Source organism: Xenopus tropicalis, chromosome 3 (assembly GCF_000004195.4).
Source record: "Xenopus tropicalis strain Nigerian chromosome 3, UCB_Xtro_10.0, whole genome shotgun sequence".
NCBI classification, from domain to species: Eukaryota; Metazoa; Chordata; class Amphibia; order Anura; family Pipidae; genus Xenopus; species Xenopus tropicalis.
In genome coordinates this window covers 3,369,940-3,391,141 of record NC_030679.2, presented here as the reverse complement: position 1 = coordinate 3,391,141, position 21,202 = coordinate 3,369,940, and the positions used below count along the sequence as shown (strand labels likewise).

The 21,202-nt window shown below is 45.0% G+C and overlaps 1 protein-coding gene across 2 annotated transcripts in view; it reads right to left on the bottom strand.

Annotated features, from left to right (window-relative positions):
* atxn10 (ataxin 10) overlaps positions 1-21,202 on the bottom strand; it is a 74,669-nt gene that overhangs the window by 31,108 nt on the left and 22,359 nt on the right. For both annotated transcript variants that reach the window (NM_001015825.1, XM_031897916.1), the window contains 6 exons: positions 12,295-12,391; positions 11,771-11,935; positions 6,209-6,289; positions 5,934-6,099; positions 3,271-3,379; positions 561-730 (listed from right to left, as the gene is read on the bottom strand). In NM_001015825.1, coding sequence (NP_001015825.1) covers positions 561-730; positions 3,271-3,379; positions 5,934-6,099; positions 6,209-6,289; positions 11,771-11,935; positions 12,295-12,391 — 788 coding nt within the window. The remainder of the gene's footprint in view (positions 1-560; positions 731-3,270; positions 3,380-5,933; positions 6,100-6,208; positions 6,290-11,770; positions 11,936-12,294; positions 12,392-21,202) is intronic.

Below are 21,202 nucleotides of genomic sequence, written 5' to 3'. Positions count from 1 at the left end.
CAGCAGTACAGGGAAGGGAAAGGGACAGGCACAGTGACAGTTACACATAACTATAAACCCAGTGAGAATGAGGAATGAATGGATATTGGGGAGTTGTATCAGGAGTCAGAACCAGCAGTGCAGAGAAGGGAAAGGGACAGACACAGTGACAGTTACACATAACTATAAACCCAGTGAGAATGAGGAATGAATGGGTATTGGGGAGTTGTATCAGGAGTCAGAACCAGCAGTACAGGGAAGGGAAAGGGACAGGCACAGTGACAGTTACACATAACTATAAACCCAGTGAGAATGAGGAATGAATGGATATTGGGGAGTTGTATCAGGAGTCAGAACCAGCAGTGCAGAGAAGGGAAAGGGACAGACACAGTGACAGTTACACATAACTATAAACCCAATGGGAATGCCATTTCTTACATTAATAATTCACATTAAATGAATATTTACATTGCATGTTCTCCAGATGCTGCCAAACTACAAGTCCCAGAACTCCGGAAGTTGGAGTGTGAGTTTCAGTACAAAAATACCTGCAGATAAACAGGTTGAGATGAAACTCTTACCTTCTCCTGATTCTCCTTATTCTGGTAGCACAGGTTGCCGATAAGACGGATGAGGTGAGCCTTAAACCCCACGGCGGCGTGGGTCAGATCCTGCCCCATGGACATGGTGTGAGCGGCCGTGAAGACATTCATGCTCTGTTTGCCCGCTAGATGCGTCAGGCGCAGGATATCTGCAGAGGACACTGGCATTCAGATCCCTTTCCTAGTTAAACTTAGGGGGCTGTTCCTGCTGAATTGTGCTTAGTACAGGGGAATCCCTATGTGCCATAGTTTTATGGTATCTCTCTGTACAGGCTATGAGCAAACTTAGGGGGCTGTTCCTGCTGAATTGTGCTTAGTACAGGGGAATCCCTATGTGCCATAGTTTTATGGTATCTCTCTGTACAGGCTATGAGCAAACTTAGGGGGCTGTTCCTGCTGAATTGTGCTTAGTACAGGGGAATCCCTATGTGCCATAGTTTTATGGCATCTCTCTGTACAGGCTATGGGCAAACTTAGGGGGCTGTTCCTGCTGAATTGTGCTTAGTACAGGGGAATCCCTATGTGCCATAGTTTTATGGTATCTCTCTGTACAGGCTATGGGCAAACTTAGGGGGCTGTTCCTGCTGAATTGTGCTTAGTACAGGGGAATCCCTATGTGCCATAGTTTTATGGTATCTCTCTGTACAGGCTATGGGCAAACTTAGGGGGCTGTTCCTGCTGAATTGTGCTTAGTACAGGGGAATCCCTATGTGCCATAGTTTTATGGTATCTCTCTGTACAGGCTATGGGCAAACTTAGGGGGCTGTTCCTGCTGAATTGTGCTTAGTACAGGGGAATCCCTATGTGCCATAGTTTTATGGTATCTCTCTGTACAGGCTATGAGAAGACTTAGGAGGCTGTTCCTGCTGAATTGTGCTTAGTACAGGGGAACCCCTATGTGCCATAATTTTATAGTATTTCTCTGTACAGGCTATGAGCAAACATAGGGGTCTGTTCCTGCTGAATTGTGCTTAGTACAGGGGAATCCCTATGTGCCATAGTTTTTTGGTATCTATCTGTACAGGCTATGGGCAAACTTAGGGGGCTGTTCCTGCTGAATTGTGATTAGTACAGGGGAATCCCTATGTGCCATAGTTTTATTGTATCTCTCTGTAAAGGCTATGGGCAAACTTAGGGGGCTGTTCCTGCTGAATTGTGCTTAGTACAGGGGAATCCCTATGTGCCATAGTTTTATTGTATCTCTCTGTAAAGGCTATGGGCAAACTTAGGGGGCTATTCCTGCTGAATTGTGCTTAGTACAGGGGAATCCCTATGTGCCATAGTTTTATTGTATCTCTCTGTACAGGCTATGGGCAAACTTAGGGGGCTGTTCCTGCTGAATTGTGCTTAGTACAGGGGAATCCCTATGTGCCATAGTTTTATGGTATCTCTCTGTACAGGCTATGAGCAAACTTAGGGGGCTGTTCCCGCTGAATTGTGCTTAGTACAGGGGAATCCCTATGTGCCATAGTTTTATGGTATCTCTCTGTAGAGGCTATGAGCAAACTTAGGGGGCTGTTCCTGCTGAATTGTGCTTAGTACAGGGGAATCCCTATGTGCCATAGTTTTATGGTATCTCTCTGTACAGGCTATGGGCAAACTTAGGGGGCTGTTCCTGCTGAATTGAGCTTAGAGTCTTGCTATTGCTATGTCTATTGAATAAACCCTACAGGCAAGTTTACCCATTCAGTAGGCCATTCCTGCACTTGAAGTTATTAAAAAAAAATCTAACACTATTTTAGGGCTACAAAAAATGTATAAGTGAGAACAAAGCTGACAACAGAAGCTGAGCCAGTAACAAATTAACACAGGGGAGATTCACAACCTGGAGCCCCCTTGTGGTGGCCCCTGCAAAGCCACCCCCAAATGCTTAACCTTTCCTATGCTTGAGGGGGTCCAGGGGGGCCGCATTGCTACTGCAGAGTGCACAATTGTGCTCTTTGCACTAGAAAAGCCACTTTTTTGTTTTAAAAAACAGAAATTTGTCTCGTAAAGTTACCAGGAGGGGCTTTTTCCTGCCCTCCGTAACTTTGGGGCCCTCCGGCCTGAATCATATTTTCTCAACTCACTACAGGGAAGTGAACATGCATTGGATAAACCTGGCCGTTCCCAAAGCCCTATGGTCGACCATAAACAGTGAGAAGTGAAGGGGAAGTTCACCTCTAAATTAAGTTTTAATATGTTGTACAGTAGACATTGATATTCTGAGACATTTTGCAATTGGTCTTCATTTTTTATTATTTATGGTTTTTCAGTTATTTAGCTTTTGTTTAGCAGCTCTCCATTTGGTATTTTAACAGCTATCTGGTTGCTTGGGTCTTTTTTAACCCTAGCAACCAGGGAGAGGTTTGAAAGAGAGAGGTGTATGAATAGGGGAGGGGCTGAATAGAAAGATAAGGAATAAAAAGTAACAATAACAATAAAACTGGAGCCTCACAGAGCAATAGGGTTTGGCTGCCGGGGTCAGTGACCCCCATTTGAAAGCTGCAAAGAGAAAGGCAAATCATTCCAAAACTATAAATAATAAATCATGAAGACCAATTGCAAAGTTGCTAATGTCAAGGTGAACCTCCCCTTAAGGGACAGGAACTCACTGAACTTAAAAATAAAAACCCCAACAGAATTGTATCAGCCTCTAAAATTAAAAAAAAAAAAAATGAACTGTGGGTTGAGGCAAATGCACGCTTACCGACTGCCGCCTCGAGCAGGCCGGGGCAGGTCTGCAGACAGGAAAGGTGCTCATTCTTGGAAGTCACTTCACACAGAATATCCAGGAGTCTGGTTACAACTATGGGCTCCTGTAAATAACAGTGAGAAGGATCAGGAATGCAAAGACATCACTGCTTTAAAGGGGATATAAACCCAAAAGTACATTTTTGTCCTAATGACAGAAATTTCAGCAATATACCTCCTCATATTCCTCATTCTCACTGGGTTTATAGTTATGTGTAACTGTCACTGTGTCTGTCCCTTTCCCTTCCCTGCACTGCTGGTTCTGACTCCTGATACAACTCCCCAATACCCATTCATTCCTCATTCTCACTGGGTTTATAGTTATGTGTAACTGTCACTGTGTCTGTCCCTTTCCCTTCCCTGCACTGCTGGTTCTGACTCCTGATACAACTCCCCAATATCCATTCATCCCTCATTCTCACTGGGTTTATAGTTATGTGTAACTGTCACTGTGTCTGTCCCTTTCCCTTCTCTGCACTGCTGGTTCTGACTCCTGATACAACTCCCCAATATCCATTCATTCCTCATTCTCACTGGGTTTATAGTTATGTGTAACTGTCACTGTGTCTGTCCCTTTCCCTTCCCTGCACTGCTGGTTCTGACTCCTGATACAACTCCCCAATATCCATTCATCCCTCATTCTCACTGGGTTTATAGTTATGTGTAACTGTCACTGTGTCTGTCCCTTTCCCTTCCCTGCACTGCTGGTTCTGACTCCTGATACAACTCCCCAATATCCATTCATTCCTCATTCTCACTGGGTTTATAGTTATGTGTAACTGTCACTGTGTCTGTCCCTTTCCCTTCTCTGCACTGCTGGTTCTGACTCCTGATACAACTCCCCAATATCCATTCATTCCTCATTCTCACTGGGTTTATAGTTATGTGTAACTGTCACTGTGTCTGTCCCTTTCCCTTCTCTGCACTGCTGGTTCTGACTCCTGATACAACTCCCCAATATCCATTCATTCCTCATTCTCACTGGGTTTATAGTTATGTGTAACTGTCACTGTGTCTGTCCCTTTCCCTTCTCTGCACTGCTGGTTCTGACTCCTGATACAACTCCCCAATACCCATTCATCCCTCATTCTCACTGGGTTTATAATTATGTGTAACTGTCACTGTGTCTGTCCCTTTCCCTTCCCTGCACTGCTGGTTCTGACTCCTGATACAACTCCCCAATATCCATTCATCCCTCATTCTCACTGGGTTTATAGTTATGTGTAACTGTCACTGTGTCTGTCCCTTTCCCTTCCCTGCACTGCTGGTTCTGACTCCTGATACAACTCCCCAATATCCATTCATTCCTCATTCTCACTGGGTTTATAGTTATGTGTAACTGTCACTGTGTCTGTCCCTTTCCCTTCTCTGCACTGCTGGTTCTGACTCCTGATACAACTCCCCAATATCCATTCATCCCTCATTCTCACTGGGTTTATAGTTATGTGTAACTGTCACTGTCCCTGTCCCTTTCCCTTCCCTGCACTGCTGGTTCTGACTCCTGATACAACTCCCCAATACCCATTCATCCCTCATTCTCACTGGGTTTATAGTTATGTGTAACTGTCACTGTGTCTGTCCCTTTCCCTTCCCTGCACTGCTGGTTCTGACTCCTGATACAACTCCCCAATACCCATTCATCCCTCATTCTCACTGGGTTTATAATTATGTGTAACTGTCGCTGCTATTCTGTCTGGCTGTTTATATTAGGGATGCGCCGAATCCAGGATTTGGTTCGGGTTTCAGCAGGATTTGGATTTGGCTGAATCGAATCCATAAAGGGGCGCTTCAACTTTATGTTAACTTTTAGTATGTTATAGAATGATAGAATGGCAAATTCTAAGCAACCTTGCAATTATTTTTTATAGTTTGTAACTATTTGCCTTTTTCTTCTCTTTCCAGCTTTCAAATGGGGGTCACTGACCCCGGCAGCCAAACCCTATTGCTCTGTGAGGCTCCAGTTTTATTGTTATTGTTACTTTTAATTCCTTATCTTTCTATTCAGCCCCTCCCCTATTCATATTCCTGTCTCTCATCCAACCCACTCCCTGGTTGCTAAGGTAACTTGGACGTTAGCAACCAAAACCTATTGCTCTGTGAGGCTCCAGTTTTATTGTTATTGTTACTTTTTATTCCTTATCTTTCTATTCAGTCCCTCTACTATTCATATTCCCACTTCTCGTTCAAACCACTGCCTGGTTGCTAGGGTAAATAAGACCCTAGCAACCAGATAGCTGCCAAAATACCAAATGGAGATGCCGAACAAAATGCTTAATAACTGAAAAAAAAAAAAAAAATGAAGGACAACTGCAAATTGTCTCAGAATATCAATGGCTACATCATATTAAAAAGTGAAAAATCCCTTTTAAAATCATGTGACTTTTTGTTAAATAAAGAAGTAGGATTTGGATTCGGTTCAGTATTCGGCCAAATCTTTCACAAAGGATTCAGGGTTTGGCCGGCTCCTAAAATTGTGGATTCAGTGCATCTCTAGTTGATATTGTCTGTCCTGGTGGTTGCGACTTTGACACGATGTAGCAGACACCAGTTTAGTAACAACAAGCAAACCCAATTCACTGGAGGGTCGTAATGCAAAGGGAAATACTGTGGGATTCTCACCTCTTCGTCGCAGGCAGAGGGGGATGTCAGTTTTAATATAGTTTTGCACTGGGTTTGGAAGCAGTCGGACAGGAATGCCGCTATCGCCTGTAACGCCTCCGACTCCTCGGCAGAAAGTGGCTCTTTTTGACTTATTTTGCCCAAAATGAGCTCCAACAGTGTAACCCTGCAGAGCAAGCACAGCTGTATCAATTAAAGGGTAACCGTTCCACGTACTATAGACAGAAAGAATAATGAGCTGGGTGCACATTGGGGACTCATGGTGCCGGTGTTACCTTTCCGGACTGCTCTGGCTGAGATACACGGCTTTCACCAGGTCTGGGCACAGGAGGAAATGGTCCATGACAATCAGGTACCTGGAAGAAAAGGTGTTGAAATGAACGCAGTGTAACCTCCGGAGAGCCCTCAGTCTGCACTTAGCGACAACGTCTGGCATTCCTCTGTAGCGCACAAATGGGCCCCGGTGCCTCAGCAAATCAAACAGCAATCACTCAGTGCATAAATAACCACACTCATCTCTCAAGATAGTAACTCAAACTGAACTAATAACAATTACTATTCACTCCCAAACACACCAGTAATGGAATTACATTGAATAAACTTCCCCCATTTGGTCTGAATACTTCCTGGTTACCTCACAGAACACTTCCTCTCACGCTCTCGCTTGCTTGAAGTACTTCCTGGTTACCTCACAGTATACTGCAGGGGTGGGCAGACCTTTTTCATCGGCTATCGACCGATGACGGGGGATGCGGAAGTGCGGTGTGAATGCTTTCGTACGCATTCACGCCGCACTTCCGCAGCCCCGGCTTCATCGCGGTCCACCAGCAATCTACGGGGGATCGACAGGTGGACCGTGATAGATGTCTTGGCCACCCCTGGTATACTACTTATCACACTCTCATTTGATTGAAGTGCTTCCTGGTTACCTCACAGTATACTTCCTCTCACTCTCTCATTTAGGGCTCTGGCACACGGGGAGATAAGTCGCCCGCGACAAATCTCCCTTGTCACGGGCGACTAATCTCCCCGAACTACCATCCCACCGGCGAACATGTAAGTCGCCGGTGGGATGGTACACGCTGTGCAGGCGATTTCGGCAAATCGCCGAAGTTGCCCCGCGAGGCCGAGATCGCACCGCCGCGTCTGCCATCCCACCGGCGTCTTACATTTTCGCCGGTGGGATAGCAGGTGATGGCAACTCGGGGAGATTTGTCGCCCGCGAACAGGGAGTTTTGTCGCAGGTGACTAATCTCCCCGTGTGCCAGAGCCCTTAATGTAAACACTTCCTGGTTACCTCACAGTATACTTCCTCTCAAGCTCTCAATTGCTTGAAGTACTTCCTGTTTACCTTATAATACACTTCCTCTCACTCTCTCATTTAATGTAAATACTTCCTGGTTACCTCACAGTATACTTCCTCTCACACTCTTATTTGCTAAGGGCTCCACAGTACACTTCCTTTCACTCTCTCATTTAATGTAAACACTTCCTGGTTACCTCACAGTATACTTCCTCTCAAGCTCTCAATTGCTTGAAGTACTTCCTGTTTACCTTATAGTACACTTCCTCTCACTCTCTCATTTAATGTAAACACTTCCTGGTTACCTCACAGTATACTTCCTCTCAAGCTCTCAATTGCTTGAAGTACTTCCTGGTTACCTTATAATACACTTCCTCTCACTCTCTCATTTAATGTAAATACTTCCTGGTTACCTCACAGTATACTTCCTCTCAAGTGCTCAATTGCTTGAAGTACTTCCTGGTTACCTTATAGAACACTTCCACTCACTCTCCCATTTGCTATAAGCATATTATGGGTTGCCACCTTTTTTTTTTTTTTTAACTAATTATTATACCGCCTTTATCTTAGGGGAGCAGACACCTGGGGTGAGGAAATGGGTGGTGTTGGGGGAAATGGGCTGAATACAGGCAGGTTTGGCCTTATAAGGGCTAAACTGTCAGAGGAAGGGAGGACAAGGGAAGGGAGGAATTCGTAGAGTATAACAAATTTATAATATAATGTAATGGTATAATATAGAGTAAATTTGTAATTTCGGACCCGACCCTAGATGGTGATTTACTGGCTGGACCCAACAAATATTGGCTGAGTGGTAACCTTACTCTCATTTGCTGGAAGTACTTCCTGTTTACTCATAATACACTTCCCCTCACTCTCTTATTTGCTGTAAATACTTCCTGGTTACCTTACAGTACACCTTTCATCAGTCTCTTATTGGCTGTACATACTTCCTGGTTACCTCACAGTACACCTTTCCTCAGACTCTCATTGGCTGTACATACTTCCTGGTTACCTCACAGTACACCTTTCCTCAGACTCTCATTTGCTGTACATAATTCCTGGTTACCTCACAGTACACCTTTCCTCAGACTCTCATTTGCTGTATATACTTCCTGGTTACCTCACAGTACACCTTTCCTCAGACTCTCATTTGCTGTATATACTTCCTGGTTACCTCACAGTACACCTTTCCTCAGACTCTCATTTGCTGTAAATACTTCCTGGTTACCTCACAGTACACCTTTCCTCAGACTCTCATTTGCTGTATATACTTCCTGGTTACCTCACAGTACACCTTTCCTCAGACTCTCATTTGCTGTATATACTTCCTGGTTACCTCACAGTACACCTTTCATCAGTCTCTCATTGGCTGTATATACTTCCTGGTTACCTCACAGTACACCTTTCCTCAGACTCTCATTTGCTGTATATACTTCCTGGTTACCTCACAGTACACCTTTCCTCAGTCTCTCATTTGCTGTATATACTTCCTGGTTACCTCACAGTACACCTTCCCTCAGTCTCTCATTGGCTGTATATACTTCCTGGTTACCTCACAGTACACCTTCCCTCAGTCTCTCATTGGCTGTATATACTTCCTGGTTACCTCACAGTACACCTTTCATCAGTCTCTCATTGGCTGTACATACTTCCTGGTTACCTCACAGTACACCTTCCCTCAGTCTCTCATTTGCTGTACATACTTCCTGGTTACCTCACAGTACACCTTTCCTCAGACTCTCATTTGCTGTATATACTTCCTGGTTACCTCACAGTACACCTTTCCTCAGTCTCTCATTTGCTGTATATACTTCCTGGTTACCTCACAGTACACCTTTCCTCAGACTCTCATTTGCTGTATATACTTCCTGGTTACCTCACAGTACACCTTTCCTCAGACTCTCATTTGCTGTATATACTTCCTGGTTACCTCACAGTACACCTTTCCTCAGACTCTCATTTGCTGTATATACTTCCTGGTTACCTCACAGTACACCTTTCCTCAGTCTCTCATTTGCTGTAAATACTTCCTGGTTACCTCACAGTACACCTTTCCTCAGTCTCTCATTTGCTGTAAATACTTCCTGGTTACCTCACAGTACACCTTTCCTCAGTCTCTCATTTGCTGTAAATACTTCCTGGGTACCTCATAGTATACTTCCTCCCACTCTCTTTTAATGTAAGTGCTTCCTGGTTACCCCACAATGTACTTTGTCCTCACTTTCTCATTTGCTGTGAGTGCTTCCTGGTTACCTCACAGGCAGACCAGCAATCTTTGGGGGCTGCTGGCAGGTAAATATACTTAACTGAGAATGGATTCTGACCCTGTGACATGTTTTCAAACTATATCTTTTGCCCTACTTGGATAACCAACTTTTTAGCAACAGGTCTAGAAAAAATATAAATAATTCCAATGAGTTCATTGCACATGAACCAATGCTACGGCCTACATCATACTATAAAGCCATTTTAAAGCTGACTGCCCAGGCAAAATTCCCCATTCTACACCTTCACTCAGTATCTGGGTTCAGTGCAATTATCCAGCTCCGTCCGTAAATGATTCCATCAAGAATGAAACACAAACTCAGAGGGGGGTCCGGGCCTCGATCAAAAGAGACATAAGAAAAGAGAGATTACGGGGAATTACGGTCTCCAGTTTATCTGCCATTGAGTAACTGATTTCCAGGCTCAGATCCAGTCTGGGACAATTAAACTATTGTACGATTCTAAATTAACGTGGCCAAGGAAGGCCCCAAGTAGCCACATGTGCCCTGGGGTCCCCTCCCGGTGCAGAGGAATGGCCTCTGGGCTTAGCTGATAGACCAAAGCAAATTGTTTTGATCACCGAAAAAGCTTTGCCCTCTTCACGTTTTCTCCTTTGTTGTGAGAGAGGGGGGTTTTGATAGGACAGGTTATTCACTCGGGGAACGCTGTTTATGGGTTTAATTCCCCTGCTTGTTCTCTGCGGAGGAATTTCAGGTTCAGAATAGAGAAAGGCGGGTTTGTTAATGGGAGGTTAAGATGAATTCTGAAAGCGGTTACCCACCACCAACAATGTAAACAAAACTATCATTTATATTCCCTGCATATACCTCAAAGGAACATCACTCGGCTTCTAAGCCTTTTCTCTGTTTTATTTTCCCTTGAGAAGCAAAGAAAACTCAGTGTGGACACGGCTGGCCATATCTAAAGGAACAGATATTTACATTTGGATGACCTTCCCACCCAAACAAACAGTGTCTTCAGCCTTTGGTCACCCGAGATACTACTGGCTGCAATGCCTCCTCCATGTAGCATCTGCTGTAACCCCAACCCCACTCCAGTAATGTAACCATTCCAAACACTGCAACCTAAATTATCCAATCATATCCACACAGATCTGCCGAAATGTTCTCTGCTCTTTGTGCATTCCAAAACTGTAACCAACTACTACATTTTAGAACCATACAGGCAGCAGAAACTTCTGTCCATCCAGACAAACAGCTGGACAAGGCACATCCCTCCTGAGCTATGGAAAGACTTTTGACAGTCTACCTAGTCTAAAAGTAAACCCCACTCTCAACATTCTTTAACCACTCGTCCCAGTGTACCCGAACCTCAACCTTCTTTTAACCACTCATCCCAGTGTACCCAAATCTCAACATTCTTTAACCACTCGTCCCAGTGTACCCGAACCTCAACCTTCTTTTAACCACTCATCCCAGTGAGCCCCACTCTCAACCTTCTTTAACCACTCATCCAAGTGCAACCCACTCATCCCAGTGTAATCCACTCTCAACCTTCTTTAACCACTCATCCCAGTGTAGCTTTACCTTCTTTAACCACTCATCCCAGTGTACCCAAATCTCAACCTTCTTTAACCACTCATTCCAGTGTAGCTTAACCTTCTTTAACTCGTCCCAGTGTACCCCACCCTCAAACTTCTTTAACCACCCATCCCAGTGTACCCCACCCTCAATCTTCTTTAACCACTTGTCCCAGTGTAACCCACCCTCAATCTTCTTTAATCACTCGTCCCAGTGTACCCCACCCTCAATCTTCTTTAACCACTCGTCCCAGTGTACCCCACCCTCAATCTTCTTTAACCACTCATCCCAGTGTACCCCACCCTTAATCTTCTTTAACCACTCATCCCAGTGTACCCTAATCTCAACCTTCTTTAACCACTTGTCCCATTGAACCCCACTCTCAACCTTCTTTAACCACTCATACCAGTGTAACCCACTTTTAACCTTCTTTAACCACTCATCCCAGAGTAACCCATTTTTAACCTTCTTTAACCACTCATTCCAGTGTAGCTCAACCTTCTTTAACCACTCATCCCAGTGCAACCCACTCGTCCCAGTGAACCCCACTCTCAACCTTCTTTACCCACTCATCCCAGTGTAACCCACTTTCAACCTTTCTTAACCAACGTATCGCACAATTTTTATAGTGAACACCCAAGAACTCTACTAATCCATCTGTACTGGAAGTGAAATCAATACCCCAAAACTCAAAATATTACAAGCAACTGAATGTATTGATGACTTACATCCACTCTGCATCTGGGTATTTACTGTACGCAGTGACAACACTAAGCGCAACGTCGAGCTTTGAGGGATCTTGTAGGGTGGATACCTTTTCACGGTTGATGCACGTAAATAAAACCATCGAACTGTAGGTTACAACCTTCTCATCATCGTGCACTAGGCAGCTCCTGGGGCACAGCAAAAAGATGAGTGAGATTCAAATGGAATTCGATATATTGTTCATTGCATCAACAATGTAGTACAACCGTGCAATGGATTCGATTAAAGGGGACCTGTCACCCAGACATCAAAAGCTGTATAATAAAAGTCCTTTTCAAATTAAACATGAAACCCAAATCCTTTAACAGCTGTCAATCATATATTGCCTTCCCCGCTTCTATGGCAAAGAGGTGGGCAGACAATTACTTTCACTTTCCATTCAGCACTTACATTTCCCCCTTCCTCCTCACCATCTAATTATGTATCCTGTGCATGCACATGTACATCAGGGGACCTATTAGGGACATGTTGGCCAATCATGACTTACAAGAAGAGATCTGGAAATGCACAAGCCCAAACAGCATTCTGGGAATCCCGGTTTCCGGCTGCAGTGTTGCCGAGGAATTGCAAGCCACAACGAAAAGCTGAAAATACAACAATATAAACATCATTTTTACATTTGTAGGAACATATAACTCGAGGCTAATACAAAGAAATGCTAAAAAATAAAATTCTATAAAACTTTAGTCATTTGAAACTACTGCCGGAAATTGCATAAAATACAGTAAATGCAATAAATAAATAACTAATTTAAAGATGCTAGCTGAAATTGCATGAAAATATTAAAAATAAAACAGGCCAGTTATTGGTTGGGTAGGCCCACTGGTGGGCAGATAAGCTAAAGGACCCGAATCGTCAGCTGCAATCTGCCTGTGTAAGGCCGCCTTTAGAGATAATAAGTTGCAGTACCTCTTCTTGCCACTTTCAGCCAATAGCTGATATTCACTATAGGGTTGCAATACAACAGCACCAAAGCCTAATCTGGGCTGCAAATATGAGATTGGCATGTGACTTGTCTCCTAAAAAGGGCAGAGCAAACAGAACCAGGGTCGGACTGGGCCAGAGGGGCACGGGAATAATACCCAGTGGGTCCTGCCAGCCCAGACCTAATACCCACTGAAGCACGTGGGCTGGAGATCTCCCTCCCCAACACGATGAAATAAGTTTGATTTACGTACGCTTGGGGGAAGGGTCAGGAGGGGCCCCTGTAGGGTGCTGTGGGGGCCATGGCAAGGGCCCCTGAGGCAGATGCCCTAATGGGCCCTTGTCCCCCCCCCCCCCCATCAACCATGACTCTTACGTGGGGCTTCGCTAAGGCGGTGCCACCCAATAAATAGTCAAGGACAAACCAGAAAACGACCTCATCGCAGCCATAAATAAAAATTACCCACAAACACCGGTTCCGCATACCGAAAAGTCATTTTAGCGAACGATTCCGAGGCCACAGGAAGAGATTTATTTTAATAGAAAAATAATAGAAAGGAAACGGGGTGTGTGGTCGCCCAGACTAATTTTATCTCGCTGGTGAACCGCTTCACAAATTATACGTGTCATTATGTCCCTCCCGGTGCCTGTGCAAATACTGCGCTCTCTGTAAGTCCTTCCATTAGCAGCAAATAATGCGCAGTAGCGCGTCCAGCAATGCAACACCCAGCGCTGCGCCCGCATTCTTCTACTGCTTCCTACACACACGGAATAGAACCAGGGGTTGTGTTTGTTATGGGCTAAGGGGGCCCAGCCTGAAGGGCAGTTAGGGGGGGATTTGGGGTGAGTGCTTATTTGTGCCCTGGGTACCCCTGGAACTATAGCGGGGTGACTGTTACCCCAATGTTTCTATATATCTGTAACCTTGTTATGGGCTAAGGGGGCCCAGCCTGAAGGCCAGTTAGGGGGGGATTTGGGGTGAGTGCTTATTTGTGCCCTGGGTACCCCTGGAACTATAGCGGGGTGACTGTTACCCCAATGTTTCTATATATCTGTAACCTTGTTATGGGCTAAGGGGCCCAGCCTGAAGGCCAGTTAGGGGGGGATTTGGGGTGAGTGCTTATTTGTGCCCTGGGTACCCCTGGAACTATAGCGGGGTGACTGTTACCCCAATGTTTCTATATATCTGTAACCTTGTTATGGGCTAAGGGGGCCCAGCCTGAAGGCCAGTTAGGGGGGGGATTTGGGGTGAGTGCTTATTTGTGCCCTGGGTACCCCTGGAACTATAGCGGGGTGACTGTAACCCCAATGTTTCTATATATCTGTAACCTTGTTATGGGCTAAGGGGGGCCAGCCTGAAGGCCAGTTAGGGGGGGGATTTGGGGTGAGTGCTTATTTGTGCCCTGGGTACCCCTGGAACTATAGCGGGGTGACTGTTACCCCAATGTTTCTATATATCTGTAACCTTGTTATGGGCTAAGGGGGCCCAGCCTGAAGGCCAGTTAGGGGGGGATTTGGGGTGAGTGCTTATTTGTGCCCTGGGTACCCCTGGAACTATAGCGGGGTGACTGTTACCCCAATGTTTCTATATATCTGTAACCTTGTTATGGGCTAAGGGGGCCCAGCCTGAAGGCCAGTTAGGGGGGGATTTGGGGTGAGTGCTTATTTGTGCCCTGGGTACCCCTGGAACTATAGCGGGGTGACTGTTACCCCAATGTTTCTATATATCTGTAACCTTGTTATGGGCTAAGGGGGCCCAGCCTGAAGGCCAGTTAGGGGGGGATTTGGGGTGAGTGCTTATTTGTGCCCTGGGTACCCCTGGAACTATAGCGGGGTGACTGTTACCCCAATGTTTCTATATATCTGTAACCTTGTTATGGGCTAAGGGGGCCCAGCCTGAAGGCCAGTTAGGGGGGATTTGGGGTGAGTGCTTATTTGTGCCCTGGGTACCCCTGGAACTATAGCGGGGTGACTGTTACCCCAATGTTTCTATATATCTGTAACCTTGTTATGGGCTAAGGGGCCCAGCCTGAAGGCCAGTTAGGGGGGGATTTGGGGTGAGTGCTTATTTGTGCCCTGGGTACCCCTGGAACTATAGCGGGGTGACTGTTACCCCAATGTTTCTATATACATCAGTAACCTTGTTACAAGATATAAGTATTAGGAGAACTGTAACTGCCCTAACGCAGGGGAACATGAATATGACATAACAATTACTCAGAAACCCAGTACCAATCGCTCACGCTGCGGCCCACCCACAGAGAGCGCGAGTGGTGTGGAACGGTAGCACAAACCCTGCAGCTCAGGGGATTTAGCAAGCTTGGGGAAAGTTTAGTATCCAAGCAAAGCAAACTGGAACAGAACTACAAATTTAAATAATGCTAAGCCGTTTCCACATCATTTAATTCTAGGCTATAGCTAAACCAGCAAAAATGCTTCAAAAGGTTAACGTTCAAGTGCTGTATTTCCAGAGCTGTTTCTATATGGCAAACTGAACCCCTTTCTGTATTTTATAAGGATATTAGAGTCCCACGACTGTCTAAAGGGAACTCTGAGTATCACTCATGTATTATAAGGGATAATGTACCCCCTACTGTAAATGATAAGGATATTAGCAGTCACTGAGGGGTTCTGTGCCCCCCATATAAAGGCACAAGGCTGCAGGCTGAGTTATACAGGGAACTCTGAGTATCACTCATGTATTATAAGGGATAATGTACCCCCTACTGTAAATGATAAGGATATTAGCAGTCACTGAGGGGTTCTGTGCCCCCCATATAAAGGCACAAGGCTGCAGGCTGAGTTATACAGGGAACTCTGAGTATCACTCATGTATTATAAGGGATAATGTACCCCCTACTGTAAATGATAAGGATATTAGCAGTCACTGAGGGGTTCTGTGCCCCCCATATAAAGGCACAAGGCTGCAGGCTGAGTTATACAGGGAACTCTGAGTATCACTCATGTATTATAAGGGATAATGTACCCCCTACTGTAAATGATAAGGGTATTAGCAGTCACTGAAGGGTCTGTGACCATTTGCCATTTTTGACATATTTAGCATTTTGTTCAGCAGCCATGTGGTTGCAAAGGTCTTATTTACCCTAGCAACCAGGCAGTGGTTAGGATGAGAGACTGGAATATGAATAGGGGAGGGGCTGAATAGAAAGATAAGGAATAAAAAGTAACAGTAACAATAAAACTGGAGCCTCACAGAGCAATAGGGTTTGGCTGCCGGGGTCAGTGACCCCCATTTTGAAAGCTGGAAAGAGTCTGCTGGAATAGGCCATTCTATAAGATACTAAAAGTTAATCTGAAGGTGAACCGCCCCTTTAAGTGCAAACAAATGGAGAGCGTCCATCCCAGGCTACTTTAAAATAAATGGAAAAGAAAAGCGAGACAGTAGGAAAATCTCAGGGAACCCCAAACACCCACGGGCTCTGTCACTTAGTAATTTAAAAAACCAAAATCAGGTTTTGGGAAAGTTTTGCTGATTCAGCAATGAGTTTGTATGGGGGGTGCAGGGAGACTGAATATGCAGAGTTGGCCACTCTCTGGGGGGGTAAGAAGGTGCTGTCCAAACCAATGCCCCCCACTGGCCCCCCTATACTCCTGCACCCCCAAACCTTGGGGATAATGATCTGTATCTCACACATATATTGTACATCAGTCAGGGACCCCACTGGCCCCCCTATACCCCTGCACCCCCAAACCTTGGGGATAATGATCTGTATCTCACACATATATTGTACATCAGCCAGGGACCCCACTGGCCCCCCTATACTCCTGCACCCCCAAACCTTGGGGATAATGATCTGTATCTCACACATATATTGTACATCAGTCAGGGACCCCACTGGCCCCCCTATACTCCTGCACCCCCAAACCTTGGGGATAATGATCTGTATCTCACACATATATTGTACATCAGTCAGGGACCCCACTGGCCCCCCTATACTCCTGCACCCCCAAACCTTGGGATAATGATCTGTATCTCACACATATATTGTACATCAGTCAGGGACCCCACTGGCCCCCTATACTCCTGCACCCCCAAACCTTGGGGATAATGATCTGTATCTCACACATATATTGTACATCAGTCAGGGACCCCACTGGCCCCCCTATACTCCTGCACCCCTAAACCTTGGGGATAATGATCTGTATCTCACACATATATTGTACATCAGTCAGGGACCCCCGCCCCCCTATACTCCTGCACCCCCAAACCTTGGGGATAATGATCTGTATCTCACACATATATTGTACATCAGTCAGGGACCCCACTGGCCCCCCTATACCCCTGCACCCCCAAACCTTGGGGATAATGATCTGTATCTCACACATATATTGTACATCAGTCAGGGACCCCACTGGCCCCCCTATACTCCTGCACCCCCAAACCTTGGGGATAATGATCTGTATCTCACACATATATTGATATTGTACATCAGTCAGGGACCCCACTGGCCCCCCTATACCCCTGCACCCCCAAACCTTGGGGATAATGATCTGTATCTCACACATATATTGTACATCAGTCAGGGACCCCACTGGCCCCCCTATACTCCTGCACCCCCAAACCTTGGGGATAATGATCTGTATCTCACACATATATTGATATTGTACATCAGTCAGGGACCCCACTGGCCCCCCTATACCCCTGCACCCCCAAACCTTGGGGATAATGATCTGTATCTCACACATATATTGTACATCAGTCAGGGACCCCACTGGCCCCCCTATACTCCTGCACCCCCAAACCTTGGGGATAATGATCTGTATCTCACACATATATTGATATTGTAAATCAGTCAGGGACCCCACTGGCCCCTCTATACTCCTGCACCCCAAAATTTATTTTTGAACAAATAATTGCATTTTTTTTTTTTGTTCTGATACCTACAGGGAGCTGCTATCTTGCTCCCTTTCCCATTGTTCTGCTGATTGGCTGCTGGGGATGAGTGGGGGGGGATATCACTCCAACTTGCAGCGCAGCAGTAAAGTGTGCCGGAGTCCAAGCTTTCAGAAGGAGCCAGCGCTACACATTAGAACTGCTTTCAGCTAACCTATTGTTTCTCCTACTCCCATGTAACTGGAGGAGTCTCAAGCCGGACTTGGATTTCTTACTATTGAGTGCTATTCTGATACCTACTGGGAGCTGCTATCTTGCTCCCTTCCCATTGTTCTGCTGATTGGCTGCTGGGGATGAGTGGGGGGGGATATCACTCCAACTTGCAGCGCAGCAGTAAAGTGTGCCAGAGTCCGAGCTTTCAGAAGGAGCCAGCGCTACACATTAGAACTGCTTTCAGCTAACCTATTGTTTCTCCTACTCCCATGTAACTGGAGGAGTCTCAAGCCGGACTTGGATTTCTTACTATTGAGTGCTATTCTGATACCTACTGGGAGCTGCTATCTTGCTCCCTTCCCATTGTTCTGCTGATCGGCTGCTGGGGGTGAGGGGGGGGGATATCAATCCAACTGATTTTTAGCCATTTTGTTGCATAGTAAATCTCAAAAAAAGTCACAACTTTTTTGTTTTTTGTGCTAAAAATCAGAAAACAAAATCAGACGGTTAGTCAATGGCACTAGAGCAGTGATCCCCAACCAGTGGCTCTGGGGCAACATGTTGCTAGCCAACCCCTTGGATGTTGCTCTCAGTGCCCCCAAACCAGGCAGTTATTTTTGAATTCCTGACTTGGGGGCAAGTTTAGGTTGAATAAAAACCCCCCTGTAAGCTGATAGGGTGCATAGAGGCTGCCTAATAGCCAATCGTAGTCCTTATTTGGCTCCTCCATGAACTTTTATGGTGCTTGTGTTGTCTTTTTACATTTGACTGTGTCTCACGAGTAAGAAAAGTTGGGGACCCCTGCACTAGATTGTGGACCCCCAACCTGCTGAACCCACAGGTAGTCTTCCTTTGCAAGCTGGACCTGCCCAAACCACTAGTCACATGAGTTTAGTGTTTACAACTAGGGAATCCAGAATTCGAATCCATGCCTCTGGCCGAACCGAATCGGAAGTCTTAAAATCGTGTGACGTTTTTGTCAGATAAACTTGGAAGTTGAACATTTTTCACCACTTTGCGCGGTTCTCTTTAACCCTTCGTTATCCTGATTGGCCAAGTCCGGGGTTCGATGGATCCTAAAATAGTGGAATTTAGTGATGGGCGAATCTGTCCTGTTTCACTTTGCCATAAAATTTGCGAAACGGCAAGAAAATTTGCGAAACACACTTTTTTTTTTTACGCGACCGCGCCCAATTTTGATGCGACCGAAACACATTTTTCCATGCTGATTTTTTACGGAAGTTTCGCAAAACAATACGCCGATGGCAAAATTCGCTGCGAATCCATGCCTGGTGAAAGAAATTCGCTCATCCCTAGTTGTATTTGACGCATCCCTATTTTCGACGAATCTTTTTTTTTCGTCTAAACTTTTCCCCAATGATCGGGTCCCTTTAATGAAAACACCCCGTTTCCTGGCGTTCGAGTCGAACAAGCACGTTGCAAACATGGTTTAAATCAATTATTTTTTTTTTTTCCCCTTCTTTGCTTTCTGGCTTGATTTTTTACCGACGCTGAAAAGAAAACCGTCCAAGAACGTTCCGTGCCAAAATCAACACCAATAATTCAAAACGAATAAACAATATTAAAAAAACATGGTCGAACGTATATTGAATTTTGATGATTATAATATATTTGTCACACTCCCATAATTATTTCCCGAAAGAAAGAAATATAAATACTATTCTGACAGCTTAATTACAGCTTTCCCTTTGCGAGCAGCAGCTCGGTCCTGGCCTCGTCTTCTCTTAGTCTTCAGATAAGAACGTATAAGTACTAAATAATGCAATAAAATTACGACAAAGAATCAGAATATTGAAAAGGGGATTTGCAAATTTCGGAGAAATTGTTTGATTTTGGCACGTCTATACATCCCAATAAAAAATCTGCCCAATAAATCACAGAAGGACGGGATGTCCTTAGCCGCCTGCCGTCGGTAATGCTGCGCTAAATGGGCTCAAATGGTTTGGGACCTGAGAAATTACTAGCTGCGGGTCCTGCCTTCTGATGTAGCGCCAGTCCATAATTGAACCAAGAGGAGTTTACTTGAAGTACACGAGAGGCCGAAAGCCGTAGTTGACCACAAGCTTTCCGAGAAAAAGTAATCGGGGTCACATTTTCGAAAAGGCGCTGCTGGCAGCTATTTGGTATCAACAGAAATTTCGTTAAAATTCCCTCGGTTTTCTTACCTGGATACGCACCGTGAAATCGCTAGTTCGGCTTTCAGAAACTCCTCAGACCAACCACTCTTGCCAAAGAAAGCTGAACGTCAAGCGCAGTCATTGAGCAACACGAGGGAGGCCCATATATCAACATTCTCATTTTCGTGGTTTTAGAAACCACGACTAAACTCATTTTCTACAATTGTCAGTCATTTATCAAAAAGTCCGAATTGAAAAAACATGAAGGAAAATGCAGGAAAAAAACAGAAAACCGCAATTTTTTCATTAGGGATGCTCCGAATCCAGGATTCCGTTTGGGATTCAGGCTTTTTCAGCAGGAATTTGGTTGAATTCATGCCTTTAGGTAAACCGAATACAAAAAATCACTTGCTCTTTGTGTGTGGACTTAGGGTTTGGCCACAAAGGACTTGGGGTTGATCCTAAAATAGTGGATTCAGGGCGTCCCTATTTTTCATATTGTTGGGGTTCGGCTGGATCCTAAAATAGTGGATTCTGGGCTTCCTTTTTTTCATATTGTCGCATGAATGACAGCGTCAGAACCCCCCCCCGACACCCTCTAAAATCATGAAGCAAAAAAAGATCTTCCAGTTGTAAAAGGGACATCTGCCATTGACTTCTACATGATCTCGACAGGTCTTAGATGTCGTATTGTTGATTTTGCTTTAGTTTGTCCCATCACAAATCGAAAAAAAAATCTAATTTTTCTTCCAAACTCGTATTTTTGGCACAAAAAATTACGAAACGTGGGGAAAAAAAATCAAGCACTAGAATCTAGAACCCAGAACCCATGGTCTCTATGAGGAACATTTACTGTGTGCGAGAGAAAAGAAGTGCACAATACGCAAAGTAATCGGGGTCACATTTTCATAGGCGCTGCTGGCAGCTATTTGGTATCAACAGAAATTTCCGTAAAATGACCTCGGTTTTCTTACCTGGATACGACAGTTTATCGCTCCGTGAAATCACTAGCTTGGCTTTCATAAACTCCTCAGACCAAGCACTCTTGCCAAAGAAAGCTGAACGTCAAGCGTGGTCATTGAGCAACACAGGGAAGGCCCATTTATCAGCATTCTCATTTTTGTGGTTTTAGAGGTTTTTGAAACCACGACTAAACTCATTTTCTACAATTGTCAGTCATTTATCAAAAAGTCCAAATTGAAAAAAAAAAAATGCAGGAAAAAACCCGAGAACCGCAACTTTTTCATTAAGGATGTTCCGAATCC